Consider the following 18,087-nt stretch of genomic DNA (forward strand, 5'->3'; position numbering starts at 1 on the left):
CAGTAACGTGCAAATGGAAGGGTCCTTTTTAAGTCGGTTTCTGAGGAAACCGACCCCCCGTGAGCCGCTCGGCCGCCCCGCGTGAGGGCAGCCGGGCCCCAAGCCGGCAAACGGCGGTCGGAGGCGCCTTCCCTCCCCGCGGCCCTGGGCCGGGAGGACCGCGGCCTTCCCCCCGTCACCTCCCCACGGCCAAGCCCCACCTGCGGCCGGGGCTCCGCCACCGGCCGATCCCCCGCCCCGGGGTCCCTGAGGGGGCCAACCCCTCCTGCCCACCCGCGCACGCGTGTCCCTGTGAGGAGAAGGGGGGGGGGGGGGAACGACGGCGGTGGCGCGCAGGCGCGGAGCGGCGCGGCCCTTCTGGCTCCCGCGCCTCGCCGGGCCGGCCGGCGGGAGGGAGGAGGGAAGGGAGGCGGGGTGAGGCCGCCGCAGCCGCCGCTCCGCTGGGCGGCCGCCGCCGGGGCCCTGCGGAGCTGCCCTGCGCGCCCAGCCCCCGCCCAGCCCGGGTATTGTTCACAGCCCGTCTCCGCTAGGGAAGTTTTGCCCTCGTCCCGGCTCCGCTCCCCGCCGGGGCGGGGCGGGGGGGACGGGGGGGGACGGACCGGGGCCCCTTTGTCGCCACCTCCCCGGCGTGCGGCGGCGGCCGGCGGAGGGGGGCCGGGGGGGTGGGGGGGGGCGAGGCTCAACATGATGGCGGCCGAGGCCGGGGGTGAGGAGGGCGGCTCGGTTACCTCAGCCGGGGCGGCGGGAGCCGGCGGCGGCGTGGAGCCGGGGCAGTACCCCACCGTGTGCCGGGGCAAGGGGCCGGGGCCGCAGGGCCCCTTCTCGGATGGCTCCGGCGGCTCCGGAGGCGGCAGCCCGGGCGCCGGCCCCTCGGGTGGCCCGGCTTTGTGCTCGGTGCTGGGGCTTCTGGAGCTGGGCGCGGGGCCTGCCCCTCCGGCGGCGGGACCGGAGGTGGCCCGGGCGACCGATCCCGGCACCGGCGCCTTCCCCCCGCTGCCGCCGCCGCCGCCCTTATCCGGAGGGCTGGGGACCGTAGATGAAGGCGACTCGCTGGACGGGCCGGAGTACGAAGAGGAGGAGGTGGCCATCCCGCTCAACGCGCCCCCCACCAACCAGTGAGTAGCCGCCGCCCCGCCGGGGCCCGCCACGCCCGGCCGCTCCCCCCGTTCTTTCCCGAGAGGGGGCCGCGGCGCCGGGCCCCCACCTTCGCCCGGTGGAACGTGTGTGTGTGTGTGTGTGGGACTCCCGCGCAAGTCCCGCTGAAGTTTTACGGCCCCCCTCCCCCAACCCCTTTCCCCTCCCTTTTCTCCTCGTTCCCCGGTTCCGCTCCAGCAGGAAGGCTGCTCCGCCGGGAGAGCGCCCGGCCGCGGCAGCCCCGCTGCGGGCACGGCCGGTGGCGGCTCGGCCCGGGGGGGAAGCCCTCCTCCGGCTGCTTCCCTTCTTCCTTCCTTTCCTCGCTCCTTCCCTCTTCCCGGGCCATCAGCAGGGAGCTGAAACTTCCCTTATTACTCCGGTCCTAAATGGGGTCAGTTCCGAGGGGAAAAGGGTGCTCTGGTCGAGCAGAGTTAGGGTTGTTGGTTTTTTCTTCTTTTTTTCTTCCCCCCCGCCCCCCCCCCCCCCCCCGCAAGTTTTCACAGCCATACTGCAGGCTGCCAGGAAGGGTGAGCTATTCCTGTTGTGGTTTAACTACCTGTTGGGGAGACTTTTCCAATCTCCGGTAGCACCGTAGTCTTTCTCAGCACAGCCATAAACTTTTTTTTTGTTTTTTAAAAAAACCTAACAAAAGTGCTATCCATGTCATAAAATACTTTCTATACCGTATCATCATTTAGTATTGCATTGCTTTCTGCTAAAAAAAAAAAAAAGTATTATTTAGCTTTTCATATACAAATATAGCTAAGTAATGTACACGTTTGGTCTTTTTTTAACTTCAGGCAGTCTTGAAAATGAATTAAAATTAGTTCTATATTTTAAAGTTTTAGCAGAGAGGCTATTTTTATAAACAGAATCATAGAATAATAGAATGGTTTGGATTGGAAGGGACCTTTAAAGGCCACCTAGTTCACCCCCCTCCTGCCATGAGTAGGGACGTCTTCAACTACTGCAGGTTGCCCAGAGCCCTGTCCAACCTGACCTGGAATGTTTCCAGGGATGGGGCATCTCCCACCTCTCTGGGCAACTTGGGCCACTCTTTTACCACCCTAATCTCATTGTAAAAGAAAAATGTCTTCCTTATATGTAGTCTGAATCTTCCCTCTTTTAGTTTAAAACCATTATTCCTTGTACTAAATGATGTCTAACTGCTTTGCAGCTCAACTAATTTAAAATATAGTTGTTTTTAATTAGGTTATGTTTGGAGAAAAAAAGAAACTGCAGTTAGGTTTTATTATACTTATCCATCCATTAGGTTAATCAGGATTCCTGCAGTGCTGGTAATAGAAAGAATTTTGCACCAGAGGCAGACCATTTCTGAGTTTATACTGTGTGAAATATAAGGTCAGATAATGATACATACAGTTTGTGTAATTAGTAAGTAGTCTAAACAAAACCTTTGGATTTAACTGTAGAAAATCTGCAGGTTTACATAAAGCACTTACAAAGCTTGTATTAAAACAGAAAATCGCCCTCAAGCAGGTACCTTCCTCTCCCCCAAATCAAATTGCTTCAAAGGCTTAAATTGCTTTCATTGGTATCTAGAAATACATTTTTCCTGAAGTTACAGCGAATCTAGTTGACAATTTGGGCTTTCGAGGTGCAGGGTGGCAAACATGTTCAAGGTATAGGTCAGAAAGTTTATCTGAAACCCCACTACATTGGGGTTCTTTTTTACGTTCTGTTATACCTCCACTGTCAGAGAGTTAACTTCTGCAGTGTTTCAGGTACTTCCAAGATTTCTGGAGCCATTGTAGTTACAAGGAGGACATAAAATGTAGCGTTACAGGATTTCTTTCAAATTAATCTCTCTAACTTTGACAGGCTTCAGTAATCCTTTATTCTTTTAATTTCTAGATTTTTGTGGAAGTTTGTAAACATTAAGGCCTTGTTTTCTGAAGACAGTTTTTGGATAGTGTTAAACTTCTAGATTCCCCCAGCGACCTAGAAATAGGATTAGGCAGGTTTGTGAAAAGGATAAGGAGGGAAATAGAAGCACATAAAAGCAAAGTTACTTCTTCAGTGTCGTCTGCCAAGCTGGTGAGATACAGACTTATGCTGTTCTGGTTTTCTGTCTGAAAGATCAGACTGCTGCTTCTCTTGGACCTAGCCGAGTTCCTCAGAGAACTGAGGAAAAAGCCAAAAAACCAAGCTTTTTTGAAATATTTTTAGAAGGTGGGGTAATTGTTTATGAATAATCACCTGTTTGATTCTAAATAGTTGTTACCACATCTACAATTCTGAGTGGATTTTGCAGTCAGAGTGTTGTCTTGCAAGTCATGTGCAAGTATGATGGTTAACTTTTATGAAAGAGGATGTTAGATTTCGGACAAGGAGTGCATGCTAGGGGAAGACTGCAGACGCCCTGATTTTGTTTTGGTTGACAAAGCTACTTACCTTATTCAGAGAGAGGGGACATTGGATTTTTTGCAGGACCAGGGCATAGCTCGGTAGTTAAATGCTCTTCTCTTGAAGATTCTTTAATACGGAAACATCCAAGAAATAAAATACATTTAAAAGTTTGATTCAGAAGTTCATACCTCCATATATTTAACCTTTTTCTTTGTAATTTTGTCCTTGTGTGACTTTTCTATTAAAAAATATAAGTTGGCTGATTAAAATAATTAGAAGCCTTTTTTCCCTTTCATTCATCTCTATCTATTCTGTACAGCATCAGTTCTTACCATTCTCAGTTAAGCCATTTAAATTGGCCATATGTCGACAGTAAATTGTATCCTTTCAGTCCTGCTGTTTTATTTTGGAAGCGCCCTTTCTTTGTAGTCAGACCATCTGCTTCCACGGAGTTGAACTCTTGAGTTATTACCAAAAACAAAGATCAATATTATCTTTCATCTTATATAAGGAAAGCTCCAATATAAGTCTTTAAGAGCAGTAATCGATCCTCTAATTTAAACTTGGATTAAATTTCTCCAGTTGAATGTGATTACAAAAACGCTGTTCCATTTGTTTAAATATGACTGCCAGCTCCACCCTTTCCCGCTTCCTCCTAATTCATTCAGTTTTTATAGGAGGCATCCAGGGTTGGCTTGATGGATAATTCCACGATTCCGTCAAATGGTTTTGTTGCTTTGTCTTCATTGCTTACAGTGTATTATGTGTACATCAGAAAATTGAGAGGGCTCTTCACTCCTTGCCTTGCTTTATATGAATCACTGTTCTCCTGTATAAGAATGAATGAATTAAAAATCACTTTCTTTCGTAACAGTGACAACTCGCTAGGCTTTGTTGCCTTCCCATGGACATGCGTCACATTTCAGGATTTACTGAATGATTGCTTACTGATTCCAAACAAAAATATCTGGTAAAAGTTGCTGCTGGTGTTTCTAAGTTCATACTCCAATTGCAGGTTAGACTTTTAAGTATAAAATAAAATGGAGCTTTCTGCATAAACTTAGATACAAAAAGTGAGAAAGTTGTATCTCCTAACTTGTTTTGCAAATTAAAAATAAAAAATAAAAAAAAATAAATCTGAGTTCCCAGTTTTTTAAGTGTTAGGCCATAAAGTGTTACAGACCAAACTTTTTTTTTTTTTAAACATGAATTAGTTTTTAAATACCATATAGTTGACATTCTGGCTTTCACAGTAACTAAGCTGAAGAGATGGGAAGTGAAGCAGATGCAAATTCTGCACTTCCCATCAGGATGCTGTAAATATAGTTTGTTCAGGGTAGTCAGGATGTGTTGGTCTCTGCTAGCAAGCACCCAAAACACTTGATTTCCTCTCCTCTTTTCCACATACCCAAGGAAAAAGGGAGCATGTCTTCTCTTAGTGTGTTTTCTTTAATTTTCTGGCAGTGGGAGGAGATTGTTAGCACCTAACAGCTTCTCTTTATTCACAAACTCAAAATTCCCCAAGTAGGGTTGTTTTTTATCTTTGATCTGGAGCGAAACCTGACTGAAGGCTTGTCTATTCAGTGAGTGTGTATGTGTGGTTTTTCATTTTTCTGGAGCACTGCAGCATCGTGTTTATATTGTAGCTTAATGCTGGGTGGGAGGCACAGGACGCTAGGGATTAGAGTGGTCAACTTGGTGTTTGTTTTGATCATTTTTTTTTCCGTGCTTTCTACCCCATTTGCAAAGCTCACTGACGGAGGCTGAAACAGCGTAAGAAAATGCCTTCAGATTTAATGAATGAATGCTATTTAATTTGGTTGTGAACCAGCAGTAAGTGGAATAGCTCGGTTATTTATGTGTTTGATTAAAAATCTTAGTTGACAACATTATTGTAGGTCCTAGTGTTGCATTACGGTGACAGAAGCGGTTCCAGTATATTCAGCAAAACTGATGTTTTCATATGGTTTTTGAGCGGTGGTTATTGGTTTGAAATGGAAATCGGGTTGAAATCGAAAGCTATCGACCATACAAAATGAAAGAGGCTGTCAGAATACTGTCTGGTTAAGACAAATCTTAGCCAATGTAGACGTATTCTTACAGTCACTCTTGGTGCCTGGTGGGGCAACTTAATAGCGAGAAGAAGAGCTGAAGATAGAGAAATGGATACGGAAATATTTAATATGCATGGATTGCATGAAAGTAGAACATTTTTCTGCCTGTATGTAGTGTGAAGTTCTAGTTTCTTCACATCAGTGTTGAAGGTCGCAAGCCCAGAGTTCTGCAGCGTTTGTTTATTTCAGTAACTCATGAAAAGGAATTTTTTTTTGAATAATAGGAGAAGGCTTTTTTCTATACTGATGAATGAATCTGAAAACTGAGGGGAAATAATATTAGAATGTTCGGTTAGGTACTGTATAAACACAAAATGAAATGTGATATAACGATTCTAGTGTACGAGGCATCTTTTATGTTAACAGTTAATATGGTTAGCAGGTAAACTTCCCTTTTTTAGGTAATGAATTCCTTTATTAATTCCTGCTCTCTACCAAAGGGAAACACCTTATTTTTCTAAAGTTGATGGGTATTGTACTGGTTTGGCCACTCCCAAAATAGACCTGAATATAAATCTGGCTTTAGTTCTGGCTGAGTGTGTGGTGTTAGAAGTGCTGTCTTAAATGCATGGTTAAAAGCAGCAGAGCAAAATCATACCTAACCATATATAGGAAATGAAGCAGTAAGTAAGCTGAGTATGTTAGGTATGTATATAAATTAAAATTTCAGATGAAGAAAAACAGAAGTAGAACAGCACTTGATGCCAGAAAAAGTTTGAGGAGGATTTTTCAGTCTTTAGGCCAGTATTTCTAGTTAACATCGGACGATGTCATGTTGTTTAAACAATGAATAGAGTCTCTTGACCTGCACTTTGTCTAGTTTTTTATTTTGTGTGTATGTTGACTCTTAGAGTTTTAATGTGGGACTTTTGCACTTAATCTACTGGCCTGCCCTGTTGAGAAGCATAACCCTGTGCCACGTTTCTTCACCTTTTCTTGTCTTAATGTTTTGTGAGTGGGGAGGGACACTAATTTTACCGATGGGAGCATGAGTCTCTTCAGTGTAGGACCCGATCTGTTGATTCAGCCATGGGACTCCCATAGCAGTTTTCCAGTGTCTCAGATAACTTTCTTTTTCCTTTAAGGAAACGAAAAAAATCAAAAATTGTGGTATTTGTCTCTCTGGTAGGCAGAGCAGGAGGGAGGAGGAGGTGTCTTGTTTGAACAGTGTGCTGCATAGAAGTATTTTAGTGAAACGATTCTGTGCTCCTCTGTGTCCAGCCAGGGTTCGGTCAGTACCAGTAAAATGTTACTGGTGCTTGACAAGTTTTACAAACTTGTCCTGTTTTATATAATTTTATATACTACATAAAGACTGCAGGCAGTCTTTAGTATTTTTATGTATAATATCTGCTCTATCACTCTGGAGCAAACGAAGGTTTCTGTTCTTGCATGAGCCTATCTTTGAATTACGGTTTATGTTGAAGGTGGTGAGTAGTAGTCAGCATGGATTTATAAGGGGGGGAAATCATGGTTAACCAACCTAACAGCCTTCTACAGTGAGGTCATTGGTTTAGGGAGAAGGGGGGAGAGTTTATCTCAACTTTAGTAAGGCTTTTGAGAGCATCTCTCATAGACAAGCTGGCAGCGTACGGGTTAGATCAGTGGACAGTGGGGTGGATTGAAAACACACCGAATGGCCAGCCCCAGAAGGTCATGATCACCAGCGCAAAGCCCAGGTGGAGGCAAGTCACGAGGTGTTCCCAGGGGACAATGCTGTTTAACATTTTGATGAATGACCTGGATGCTGGGACAGAGTGCACCCTTAGCAAGTTCACAGACAATGAAAAACTGAGAGGAGTGGTTGAAACAGGTGGGTGTGCTGCCATCCAGAGTGACCTGCACAGGCCGGAGAATTGGGCTGCAAGGGGTCTCATGAAGTTCAACAAAGGAAATGCAAAGCTCTGGCATGGGATGGGGTGTGGGAATAACCCCAAGCACATGGTGGGGGCTGACCAGGTGGAAAGCAGGACATAAAGTTCCCCGTGGACAAAGCCGCATGGACAAAGCAGTCCACCCTCGTGTCAGAGAAGGTTAGCAGTATCTTGGGCTGTGTTGGGAGGACCGTTACCAACAGCTCAAGGAAGGTGATCCTTCAGTGCTGGTGAGACACGTCTGGGGTGCTGTGTCCAGTGCTGGGCTCGCCACTACAGGAGAGACATGGACTTACTGAAGTGGGCCCAGAGAAGGGTCACCAAGCTGATGAAGGGAACGGATCGTCTGTCAGACGAGGAGAGGCTGGGAGAGCTGGGACCACTCAGCCTGGAGAAGAGGATGCTCGGGTGGGTCTTATCCATGTGTGTAAATCCTTGATGGCAGGGAATGAAGATGAGGGAGCCAGGCTGTCCTCAGCGGTGCCCAGTGACAGGGAAAGAGGCAATGGAAACAAATTTAAAAACTTGAAATTCCATTAGAATACAAAAAAAAAAAAAGCCTTTTTTTTTTTTTTTTTATGGTGGGAGTGGTCAAACAGTAGCAGATGTTGCCTGAAGCGGTTGTGGAATGTCCATCGTTGGAGATGTTTAATACCCAACTAAACATTGCCTTGAGCAGCCAGCTGTAGCTGACCCTGCTTAAGCGGGGCTGGGAAAGACTGAACTAGATGATCCCCAGAGGTCACTTCCAACATAAGTGATTCTGTATCTGTGTAAACGTGCTGTTTATAGTTGGGGATCAGTGTTGGACACTGATCGGGGACAGGAATAACGGCAGAGGCAGTAGCTAATAGGGAAAACTTTAAAGGAAAGTACAGGAAATCCTTAGGTTGGTAACCATATTATTTTCTGTGTAGGCAGATCTCATAATTTCTGCTATAAATTCTTGAGCTTTTGCCTTTTAAGAAAAAGAAGTCTTTCTAAGGTAGCTAACAGTGCTGCGTAAATAATTAATAAATTTGCTTGGAATATTAATGTGGTACAAACCAACGTTGCCAAATTAACTTGAAAGCTCCAGTGATATTTCAGGAATGGAGTATCGAGGTCTCCAGGGCACGCAGTGTACCCAGTCAGTGTTCTGGTAAGTTAGCAAGATCTGGTAAAATTCTTGTGATGACTAGGCCCTAAAAAAGTCATTTTCATCTTCAAATTTTGGTATTTTTTGCTGCTTCTCAGGGCATCTTCGTATCAAATTAGTTCTTTTTGTTAGGATTTCCCTTTTTTTTGTTAAACTGAAATAGTGATAGCCGTTCATCCTCAAGTGCTAATTTGTTTTTTTGTAAGTATACAGTTCCATTAGGGTTGGAATATATAGAATCATAGAACCATAAAACAGTCCCACTCGGGAAGGACCGTGAGAGATCATCTGGCCCAACTTTCTGTGGGAAAGAGAGTGTAGCTGAGATTATCTAGCACCCTGTTTAATCCCATCTTGAAGACCTACAGTGAGGTTTTCCTTCCTCCCAGAGGAGGTTGTTCCATTAATGAGTGTTCTCACTGTAAAAACGTTTTAACGACTGGAATACTGTGAGGAGGTGTATCACAGTATATGGATCTTTTAACTACTGGAATACTGACACTTCTCCAGGGAGAAGAGGCCTAACTCAGTCTTTCCTCATAGGGCAGGTTCTCCAGTCCTTTGATCATCCCGTGGCCCTTCTTTGGACCTTCTCCAGCCTGTCCACATCTTTCTTGAATTGTGGGGAGCAGAACTGGACAAAATACTCCAGATGCAGCCTGACAGCTGGGGTAGAGTGGGATGATCATGTCTGTTATCTCTGCTAGCAATGCTCCTGCGGATGCAGCACAGGATCTGTACTGCCCTTGTTGCTATAGTAGCACACTGCCGACTTGGGTTCATCTTGTTGTCTACCAGGACCTCCAGGTCGCTCTTAGCAGGACTGCTCCCCAGCCACACAGCTGGGCTCCTTTGTTATTGTGACTCAGGTATAGGACCTTGCACTTGTCTTTGTTGAACTTCATACTGTTCTTACTAACCTACCCTTTCAGCCTGCCCAGGTCTCTCTGGATGTCTTCCTCACCACCCAGTTTGGTGTCATCAACGAACTTGGTGTTTTCAGTCTCATTGTACATCTCATTTATGAAGATGTTGAACAGTGTGGGGCCCAATGTCGATTTCCACTTGTGACAGTCTGCCAACCAGAGTACAAACCACTGGTCACCACGCTCCGAGTGGCCCGTGAGCCAGTTTCCTACCCATCTTGCAGACCACCTGTCCAGTCTGTATCTTGCCAGTTTGTCCAGTTAGCATTAGTGTTGAGATGTTAGCTGTATGTAATTTGTGTTTTAAGAAGCTGAGTATGTAACTGTATGGGAATATTTAAAACATAACAGTTTTCTGTTGAGGATTACTGTTGTTGGCTCAGGAGGGGCTGAGAAATCATGAAAAAATACTATTTTCTTATTAGTAGCTACTTGTAGATACTTGGACAAGAATTTCTTCTGTGAACTTCCCCTTGCAGAGTACACTGCTTTCTTTTCCAGAGTAGTTTCCCGAAACCACCTAGGTTTAGCCAACCTTTGATAATCAGCTCAGGAATCATATATGGTAATTGTGTGTAGATTTGTTTAAGAATTTTTTCTAAAATTGTATTTTTATTATTTTAAGTCCACCTCTTGCTTTCCATAAAATTACGTGTATGTATGTAAATATTCACCTGTATGTAGGACACACACAAAAGGATATTCTGTCCGTGGCTTACTCATTGGGTTTCATATTGTTATTTCACAGATAAATTGCATCATCTTTTTTCTAAAATTTAAGAGTAACCATAAATCAATCAATTCCTTTTTTATATTGCCATCTGTTAGTAGAGTAACACTGGAGATGTTAAAAGGTTCAAGCTTGGATACTTGCTTAATCCAGAAGATTAAGGAATTGCTTGCATTATCTCTTTCAAACCACACATATTTCCCAGACTTTTTCTTGCATGGATTTTTGTGCTTTCTAAGCATCTGTGGAGAAATTTTTCTATTTGTTCTTTCCACTCCTTGGCAATAAAAGGGGTGCTGGAGAAATGTCTTTATTCCTCCAAAAGCAAAATGTTAACAAGCCTCTGTAGTAATCATGTCGTTCTATGTTCAAGTCTAGAAAAAGTTGGTTTATTTTCTTAGTTGTACACACAATTCTTTAACATCACGCTGTTGGATTTGTTGTGTATGGATTATCCTCTCTAGGTTATATTCTCCCACTGTTTCTCCTAGTGCGTGTGGGAAGTATTTGACCTGTTTTAATTCAGGCATTCTACCTATCTTTGATTTCTAGTGTCTAACTGTCAGGGTTTTCTGCTTACAGAAGCAGCTATCTGTCCGTGGGTGCGATGCATCTCTCTGGAGGGGCACTCCAGCTTGCAAGGGGAGGTGAGGATGGAGCACAAAGCAAAACCCTGTGCTTCGTTAGAGAGGGTAAGGTGCAAGGAGGAAGGTGGAAGGAACCTCTGATACATTTAATAATATTAAAGGCAGGCAAGATGAAAAACCTCTTAGAAATTCCTTAATTATTGCCAAAGAGTATCTGCTGATTTGTGTAGCTGTATTAACATAGTTTCTGTGGTAGTTACTCTTGGTTCAAACAGAAAAATAAGTATTTTTGACCTGAGGGTACAAGTAGGAAGCATGTAAAATCGGGAGGTTTCATACTAAAAACTTTAATGAGTTCCAGAATTCACTTCCTAAGCTGATCCTTCAGTAAGAAAGTGCAAGCTGTTTCAAGAGCCGTTTTTCAGCCAGTTTAGCTATATTTTACCTGCCTATTGGTAGCTTTTGCAAAAATGATATAGGGTATCAGTCTTCTTTTCAGTAAATATATATCAGGTAGATTTGGAAGAAATATTTTGCCTATATGATGTCACATCTGTGTCTCTAATAAAGTTTATAGCATTGATTGTTAGAGCAATTGAAACTTTTAGAACCCTCCTTAGTGAACTTACTTAAATTCTTATTCTTTTTTGACTGTGTGCTTGTCTTGCTCTTTCATCTTGGCACAATCTTTTTGTTACGACGTACTGAGGTTTTCGGTCGATCTGTTTTGTTCTAACCCAGAGTTGATGTAGGCTCTGCTGAAAGTCTTTTAAGGGCTTATTTTGGAGGTGCGTGCAGGTCCCACGGGTAACGCTGGCACAGCTGGTGTCCCCAGGAGGACCTGTGGTGTGAATTTCCATGTTACTTGTCTGGTTCCAAGTGTCCAAGCGCAGCATGATGGTTCAGTTTTCCACGTGCTGTTTCTGCAGGGCTTTGGAACGGTCAAATGAGAAAAGCAAAATTATTCTTCTTTAGGCTTACATGGGTGTGCTTACATGCATTGTACCGCCTCTTAGAAAAACGCGTAGGGATGCAAACAGGATAAAGATCCCACCTCTCCTTTTCCTAGAAGGGTGTGTAGCTCAATTTCATGCGTACTGGACAAAGAACACTTGTCGTCAAGTTAGTTTCAACTCTTGTTTCATTATCTTAAAGGTGCATGCAGTGTAGTAGATGACAGATATTTGCAGAGTTTTTTCTGGCAGGAAGTTCTTTGTGCTGTGGAGAACTACAAAGACTTGGTCAAAAATTGCTAACTGCTGAATAGTAACAAACAAGACAAGAGGGAGATGTGAATTTATTCATAAAGTCTGAGTGAAACTTACCTCAATTTAAACTCTACAAATAATGTGCCTAAAGGAAGTAATACAGCCTGACAAATCTAACAGAGAGATGGGGCATAAAGTGTTAGAAGGCAGAGTCTGGTTAAAAACAGTACAACTAAGAATGCTTTTTAGGCTGAGAGAAACTGGAAGACAAATGAAACTTGAACAGTGAATAGGACGTCAAGTCTTCGGGTGGAAAGCGTGAGTGGGGGTGGTTGGTGTTAAGAAGAAACAAATAAGAATGCAGGATATATATATATATTTTTTTTTTTTTTTCTGTTTATTGCTCCTTTGTCTTCATGAAACTGTACTTGAGACTTCTGTGTGCCATTTGAAACTGAGGATTTTCCCAGTTCAGGGTAATCGTCTTCGCTCTCTTTTGCTTCTGGTGGGAACAGAGCTCTCCTTGTCCCAGGAGGTGATAACAGGAATCTGTAACGTGTGGAAGGTACTCAGGCAGTGACTGACCATGTCTCCTGACCATGACCATGACTCCTGCAAGTTCTCCATTCTTCTTACGGGTTTTGTTGAAGCAGCAAGGTATGACTAAAAGGAGCTTTGAGTGGATATGGCGTTTGAGGACTGCTTTTCCTGTGCACCCTAGCTCGCTTTCTAGATGGAAATAGAGAAGTCTGCAGCTGTTACCAACATCTTCATTTGCACTAAGTTGGTGAAAAACACTTTTACTCCCCTTTGGCACTTTCTCCTGCATTCCCTCCTCCCTAACCTGCTGTGTTCCTAAGTAAGAATTGCAGCGTACTGTAACAGCAGAATCCTTCTGTCGAACAACAAAGCTTCATAATATTTGCTTTTCCCACGTGCAGAAAGGAAATATGTAAATAAAAGGATTTGGTTGAACAATGTGACATGCTTCCACACACAATAGCAGCTGCCTCCTTCCAGATGGTAAATCCACCATCTGCTGCCCCTTTGTGAACGGCCTGTGCCTCGCATGGACCTTGTGGTGTGTCCATGGTGGGGGCCAAAAGTCCTGCTGAGGGATGCGGTGTAGCCGCGTTCCTGACCACAGTAGGAAGCACTGGCTGGGCCTAATGAGGCTGGTGTGGCTGAGTGTCTGGGACCCAGCATCTTCCATGGAGCAGGGGAAAATTCAGGAACTCTTGTTTGCGAGCCAGAGGTAACAGCTCTATCTGCTGCGCAGCTCGTTTCATCAGGTTCATGACTTGGTTTATGGCTGTCAGCCGGGACTATCCTCCTGCGCAGCTGTGTGCCGCTTGTGTGAATATATAAGCTGTTTGTGATACTGTTGTGTCTGCACTCTGTCTGTTTGCTGTAATTAAGATTGCGATACGTAGGGTTGGAGTTCTGAACATCCTGCTTTTGATTTAAGCTGGCAGATGGGAGTGTTTTCTTGCACAGCTTCTGAGTGGTTTGTGGAACGTGGAAGCCTATTATTGGTATTTTCTTAGAAGCAAAATAAAGGTCGCAATTTAGGTGACAAGTATACAAGTTTGTTACAGCAGTTAAACGGGTTGTCATGGAAACAACCACCTATTGGGTTCTATAGTTGGTAAGACATTCGATAGTCGAATCCATAACATTCTGTTGCAAGTCTGCTTGTGTTTTCTCTTTTAATGCATCTCATAATAGCTATTGTATTGTCAGGGCACTAGCAGTGATTCAGAATGTCATTTAATTATGTTTGCTCAAAACACTGTGAAAATAGTGGATTTTCAGAATTAAAAAAAATTGCAAAGTTACAGAAACACGGAAGCGTTCCTAGGTAGGACTAAACAAGTAGGCAGAGGTGACCGACTAGAAATGATAGGGATCTTGTCTTTGGCAATGATGGAGGATACATGTTTATGTGGTTGTGAGTTAAGGTTTTGAGTGTACACATTTGATAAAACACAGCCAGAGGGGCAACTTTATATTTATGAACAGCTAGGCAGGTTTTTTATTTGATACCCTCCTATCCAAACCTCACGAGACTCGTAGTGAGCTGTAGGTAGGACTCCCTTTTACGGCTGTTGAGAAGCTGTATTGGAGGTAAATCAAGAGGTCTGGTTAAGTTTTGCTTCTAACTGTGAGCACATTAAACTTGAAGCTGTTAAAAACACTGAAGTTGTTGATCTTGACCTATAGAACTGAAAATGGTGCAGAGCCTCCAAAAAGGGAAAGGTAGTTTTTTGTGATATATTTTTGCAGAAACACTCAAGATCTGTTGAGACATCTGATTGAGGGTTAAAGCCAGAGGATCTGGGACTTATTTTATTTGAGAATTTATGATAGCCTGGTCCTATCCTTCAGACTGTTCTGCACTGTTGATTCTTTGATAAAATTACGATGAGTAGGGCAAATTCTGTAGTTTAGTCATTTTTGTTGTACCTTCCTTGGGTAGCATTGAGTGTTGGATGGATATTCCTTTATAACTGATAACACAGCATAGTGAATTTGCACTAGTGTGAATTTGTGTTCGGTACATTAGCTAATCTTCAGAGAAAAATTAATCTATGGATGTATTTGAAAGCAAAAAAAAATCCCTAACCTTTTAACAGAAGCATTGAAAAAAAAGATAATGCCACTCCTTAATTGAGCACTTGATAGCCTTAAATCGGATTGAGTACTGCAATTTTGTAAAATAGTCTACGATTTGCTATCAAACTACTTGAAAATAATGATGTGAAGTTGCTGAGTGCATCTTCATATAATATTGAAAACAGGTGATAGCTGGATGAAATATGAGGGATGCCTTTCTGATAATGAAGTCTTACAACATGCTTATGCTGTGTATTGCTTGAGTAAAGTGGTTCTGTCTAGAGATGAAACTTTGCTCTCTGGAAAAATGCAATTATTTCTCCACAAACATTTTGCATACTCTAATGGTATCTTAAAAGCTGGTACTTAAGTGTGTATCCTGTTTTTTGAAGATGTGTGCTATCTACAGAGGCTTCCTGAGGTTATCACTTAAGCTGCTTTCTCATTGCTCAATATTGGCTGCTTCACTGCTGTTTCTATCTTCATATCAGTTGGTAGTTAAATTCAGTGTTAATACTTATTTCTGGAGCTAGTGGTATAGAGTAATTCGTGCATTACACTAATGCATAGCGAGCTGTAAAATACAGTGTATTTTCTAGCAGCTGTTAATATTTAAAATACATGCTCAGTGACACTGAATTTAATCGGACTCAGAAGTTAACTACATATTTTTATTTTGTAAAACCTTTTCTGAAATGGGGGAGTAAACAACTTTGAACCCTACTTCTACTTTACCAGGTAATAAATGTCTTCTGTTAGGCTTGATATAAAACTGGGAGAGAATATATATAGCCTGTTCAGTGTTAGAGGAAATGATCTCCAGTATGTTGGATATATATATATATCAATATATATACATACATATATATATATGTCACTGGCAAGGAGGGTGTCCTCTTTGTTGAAAGCTTCTGGTCTTAAAATTGGAGCATCCATATTTTTGCTGTCATTGTAGGAAATCCTGGTCTCTTGCAGAGAAGTTGAATGTTTTGTTTGCAAGTAATCCCGCCTTTTTGTTTTCCTAGTATATTTTTTTTATTAGTAATTTGCAGACTTACTAGCATTCCTACCTTCCCCATTCCAAAAGTGTGCCTTTAAGTTTCGCAGTCTCTAAGTAGAGTTAAGATTATTTTTCTCGAGTGAAAAATAGGAACAAATAAAAGCTTAGTGAACCTATTGTTAGTTTAAAATAGGCTTCATGGAATATTGGTTTCAAAGAATTTCTTGATCAGGGAAGTTTCTTGGGTCACTGGGGAGTTTCTTACTTGGTGAAAGTCTGCAAAGCCCAGTGATCGTGATGCGCTGGGAGCGAACAACCTTGGTTTCAGCCACGCTGCGCATGCCAAGAAGCAGAATTTTTCATCCTAGATACCTCAAAACAGCTGGTTTTGGTTTTGTTTCATCTCCTAAAGGACCCTGCTGGCAGGGGTGGTGTGATCCACTTTTTTGCAGACCGCCTTTTAAGGGACAGGTTTCCGTCTGTGATGTGCTGGAATGGGATGAGGGAGGCTCTCGCTCACCGAACTCGGCCTCGAGTGCTGCAGGTTGTATGGACACAGCAGGGCTTTTTCTGGTCTAACTCGTTTTGATTGGGATGAGGAAGAGAAGCGGAGGAGAGCTATATGAGCCAGCACGCAGCTTTGCCAGGGTAAACAGTATCTCTGCTGGTGCTGCTTCTGCCAGTATACGTGACGTTTATCAGTCTAGAATATCTGATTTTCCTTCTGATAAAAGCTCTCAAAACTTTTACTTCTATTTTTTCGAAAAGAAAAAATGCTTCTGGTCAGATATTATCAACAGCACAGATATTCTTTGTTTTCTTTTTTTTTTTTTTTTTTTTTTTTTCCACCCCTGAAACTTTAATCTGTGCAGTTTTTGGTATTCTTGCATATATTAGTTCAAAAGGTCATTTGCATATCTCTTCCAAAATGCATTTTTGTGACTCTCGAAGGAGATACATAAACTGTGAGAACTAAAAGGCACATGGTCTGAAGTGGTAAATGATTTAAAGTGTCTAAAACAGTGGCTTTGTGGAAGCTGGTGTTTTCTTGAGTGTAGAAGTTAAAGGTTGAATTAAGCATATTTAGTTGATGGATGCAGAGCTAATAAATTATTACAGTATGTAGCTCCGGAACACATTGTGGCTTTGTGAAGGTGATAAGAACAATGCTTGGCTTTCTATTTGAATGGCACTCTCTATTGCTACTTTTTTTTTTTTTATAAACCTAATATACTTGATTATTTGGAGTAGAAAAAGAGTTCTGACAAAAGCTGTGTAAATAAACTGAGGTAAGGTAAATGAATGCTTGGTGGTAACAGTCTAACCTTTACTTTAAACTGAAGTGCTCCTTTGTCATATTTTGCAGCCTGTGGTTTGCCACGCATCTGCACTTAACTTCTAATTGATAGGGTATGTGTTCTGATTAGGAAAGACCGTTTTGGGGCTGGTGGTCTGGTGACTGCTGTCACCCCAACTCAGTGCAGGCTTTGCTGCAGCAGTATCTGTGTCAGCCGAGAAACAGGTTCTTATAATTCACTTCTCAATTTGTGCTTTTGGAAAATCCCGCCTGGATAGGCTTAAAATACAACAGTCTTCCAAGTCAGGTCAGTCACCTCTGGTTCTGTTTATTTTAAATAAGCAAATTAGGGAAGAGAGAAGAGCTGGTGATATGTATAGAGCCTCCACCCCTTGGGATGGTTTGTTGGGAGATGTAGGTTATCCAGAAGACTCTGCTGTCTTTAAAAATACTGTTTATTGGAAGTAAGTAAACTGGGAGGTTGAACAAATAAAGATGTGATAACTTTGGAACATAGGTTTGGAGTTAGTTATATCAGTTTTGACCTAGTTTCATGGCTCTATTCTGTAAGAATAAACAGAAAGCTAAAGTTCTAAGGACACCTGTTGTTATTCTTTTTTCAGGTGGTATCATGGGAAGCTTGACAGAACAATTGCAGAAGAACGTCTTCGACAAGCGGGAAAACCTGGAAGTTACCTTATTCGAGAGAGTGATCGGAGACCAGGTTCATTTGTGCTTTCATTCCTTAGTAAAACAAATGTCAATCACTTTAGGTGAGAATTAAATGTTTTATTTCAAAATACTGTAATCTGGTTATTTCTGGTTTTAGAGAACAATAGAGTACAAACAGAAAACAATCATTGTATTGTAATGGAATATTTTTTGTCTCTTTATTCTTGCATGGAACAGCTTTTTACTTGTGTTTAGTTGTTTTAAAATATGCTGCCTAAAATTTGCTTTATAGGCTAAAGAACAAAATTGTGAGGAAACCAACATAATCTGGTTAGAGGAGTCTGTCTAAGGCAGTTGGGAATAGACTTAAAGCAACATACAGGTTTCGGTAGTCAGTCAAGGAGATTGTTTTGGGTCTGTT

The 18,087-nt window shown here is 42.8% G+C and overlaps 1 protein-coding gene across 1 annotated transcript in view; it reads left to right on the forward strand.

Annotated features, from left to right (window-relative positions):
- The first annotated feature begins 684 nt into the window (after positions 1-684).
- Positions 685-18,087, forward strand: part of RASA1 (RAS p21 protein activator 1) — a 61,325-nt gene continuing 43,922 nt past the window's right edge. The window contains exons 1-2 of the mRNA XM_074166936.1: positions 685-1,115; positions 17,618-17,767. Of these exons, the coding sequence (XP_074023037.1) occupies positions 685-1,115; positions 17,618-17,767 (581 nt within the window). The remainder of the gene's footprint in view (positions 1,116-17,617; positions 17,768-18,087) is intronic.

Source organism: Numenius arquata, chromosome Z, assembly GCF_964106895.1.
Source record: "Numenius arquata chromosome Z, bNumArq3.hap1.1, whole genome shotgun sequence".
In the NCBI taxonomy this organism is placed as follows: domain Eukaryota; kingdom Metazoa; phylum Chordata; class Aves; order Charadriiformes; family Scolopacidae; genus Numenius; species Numenius arquata.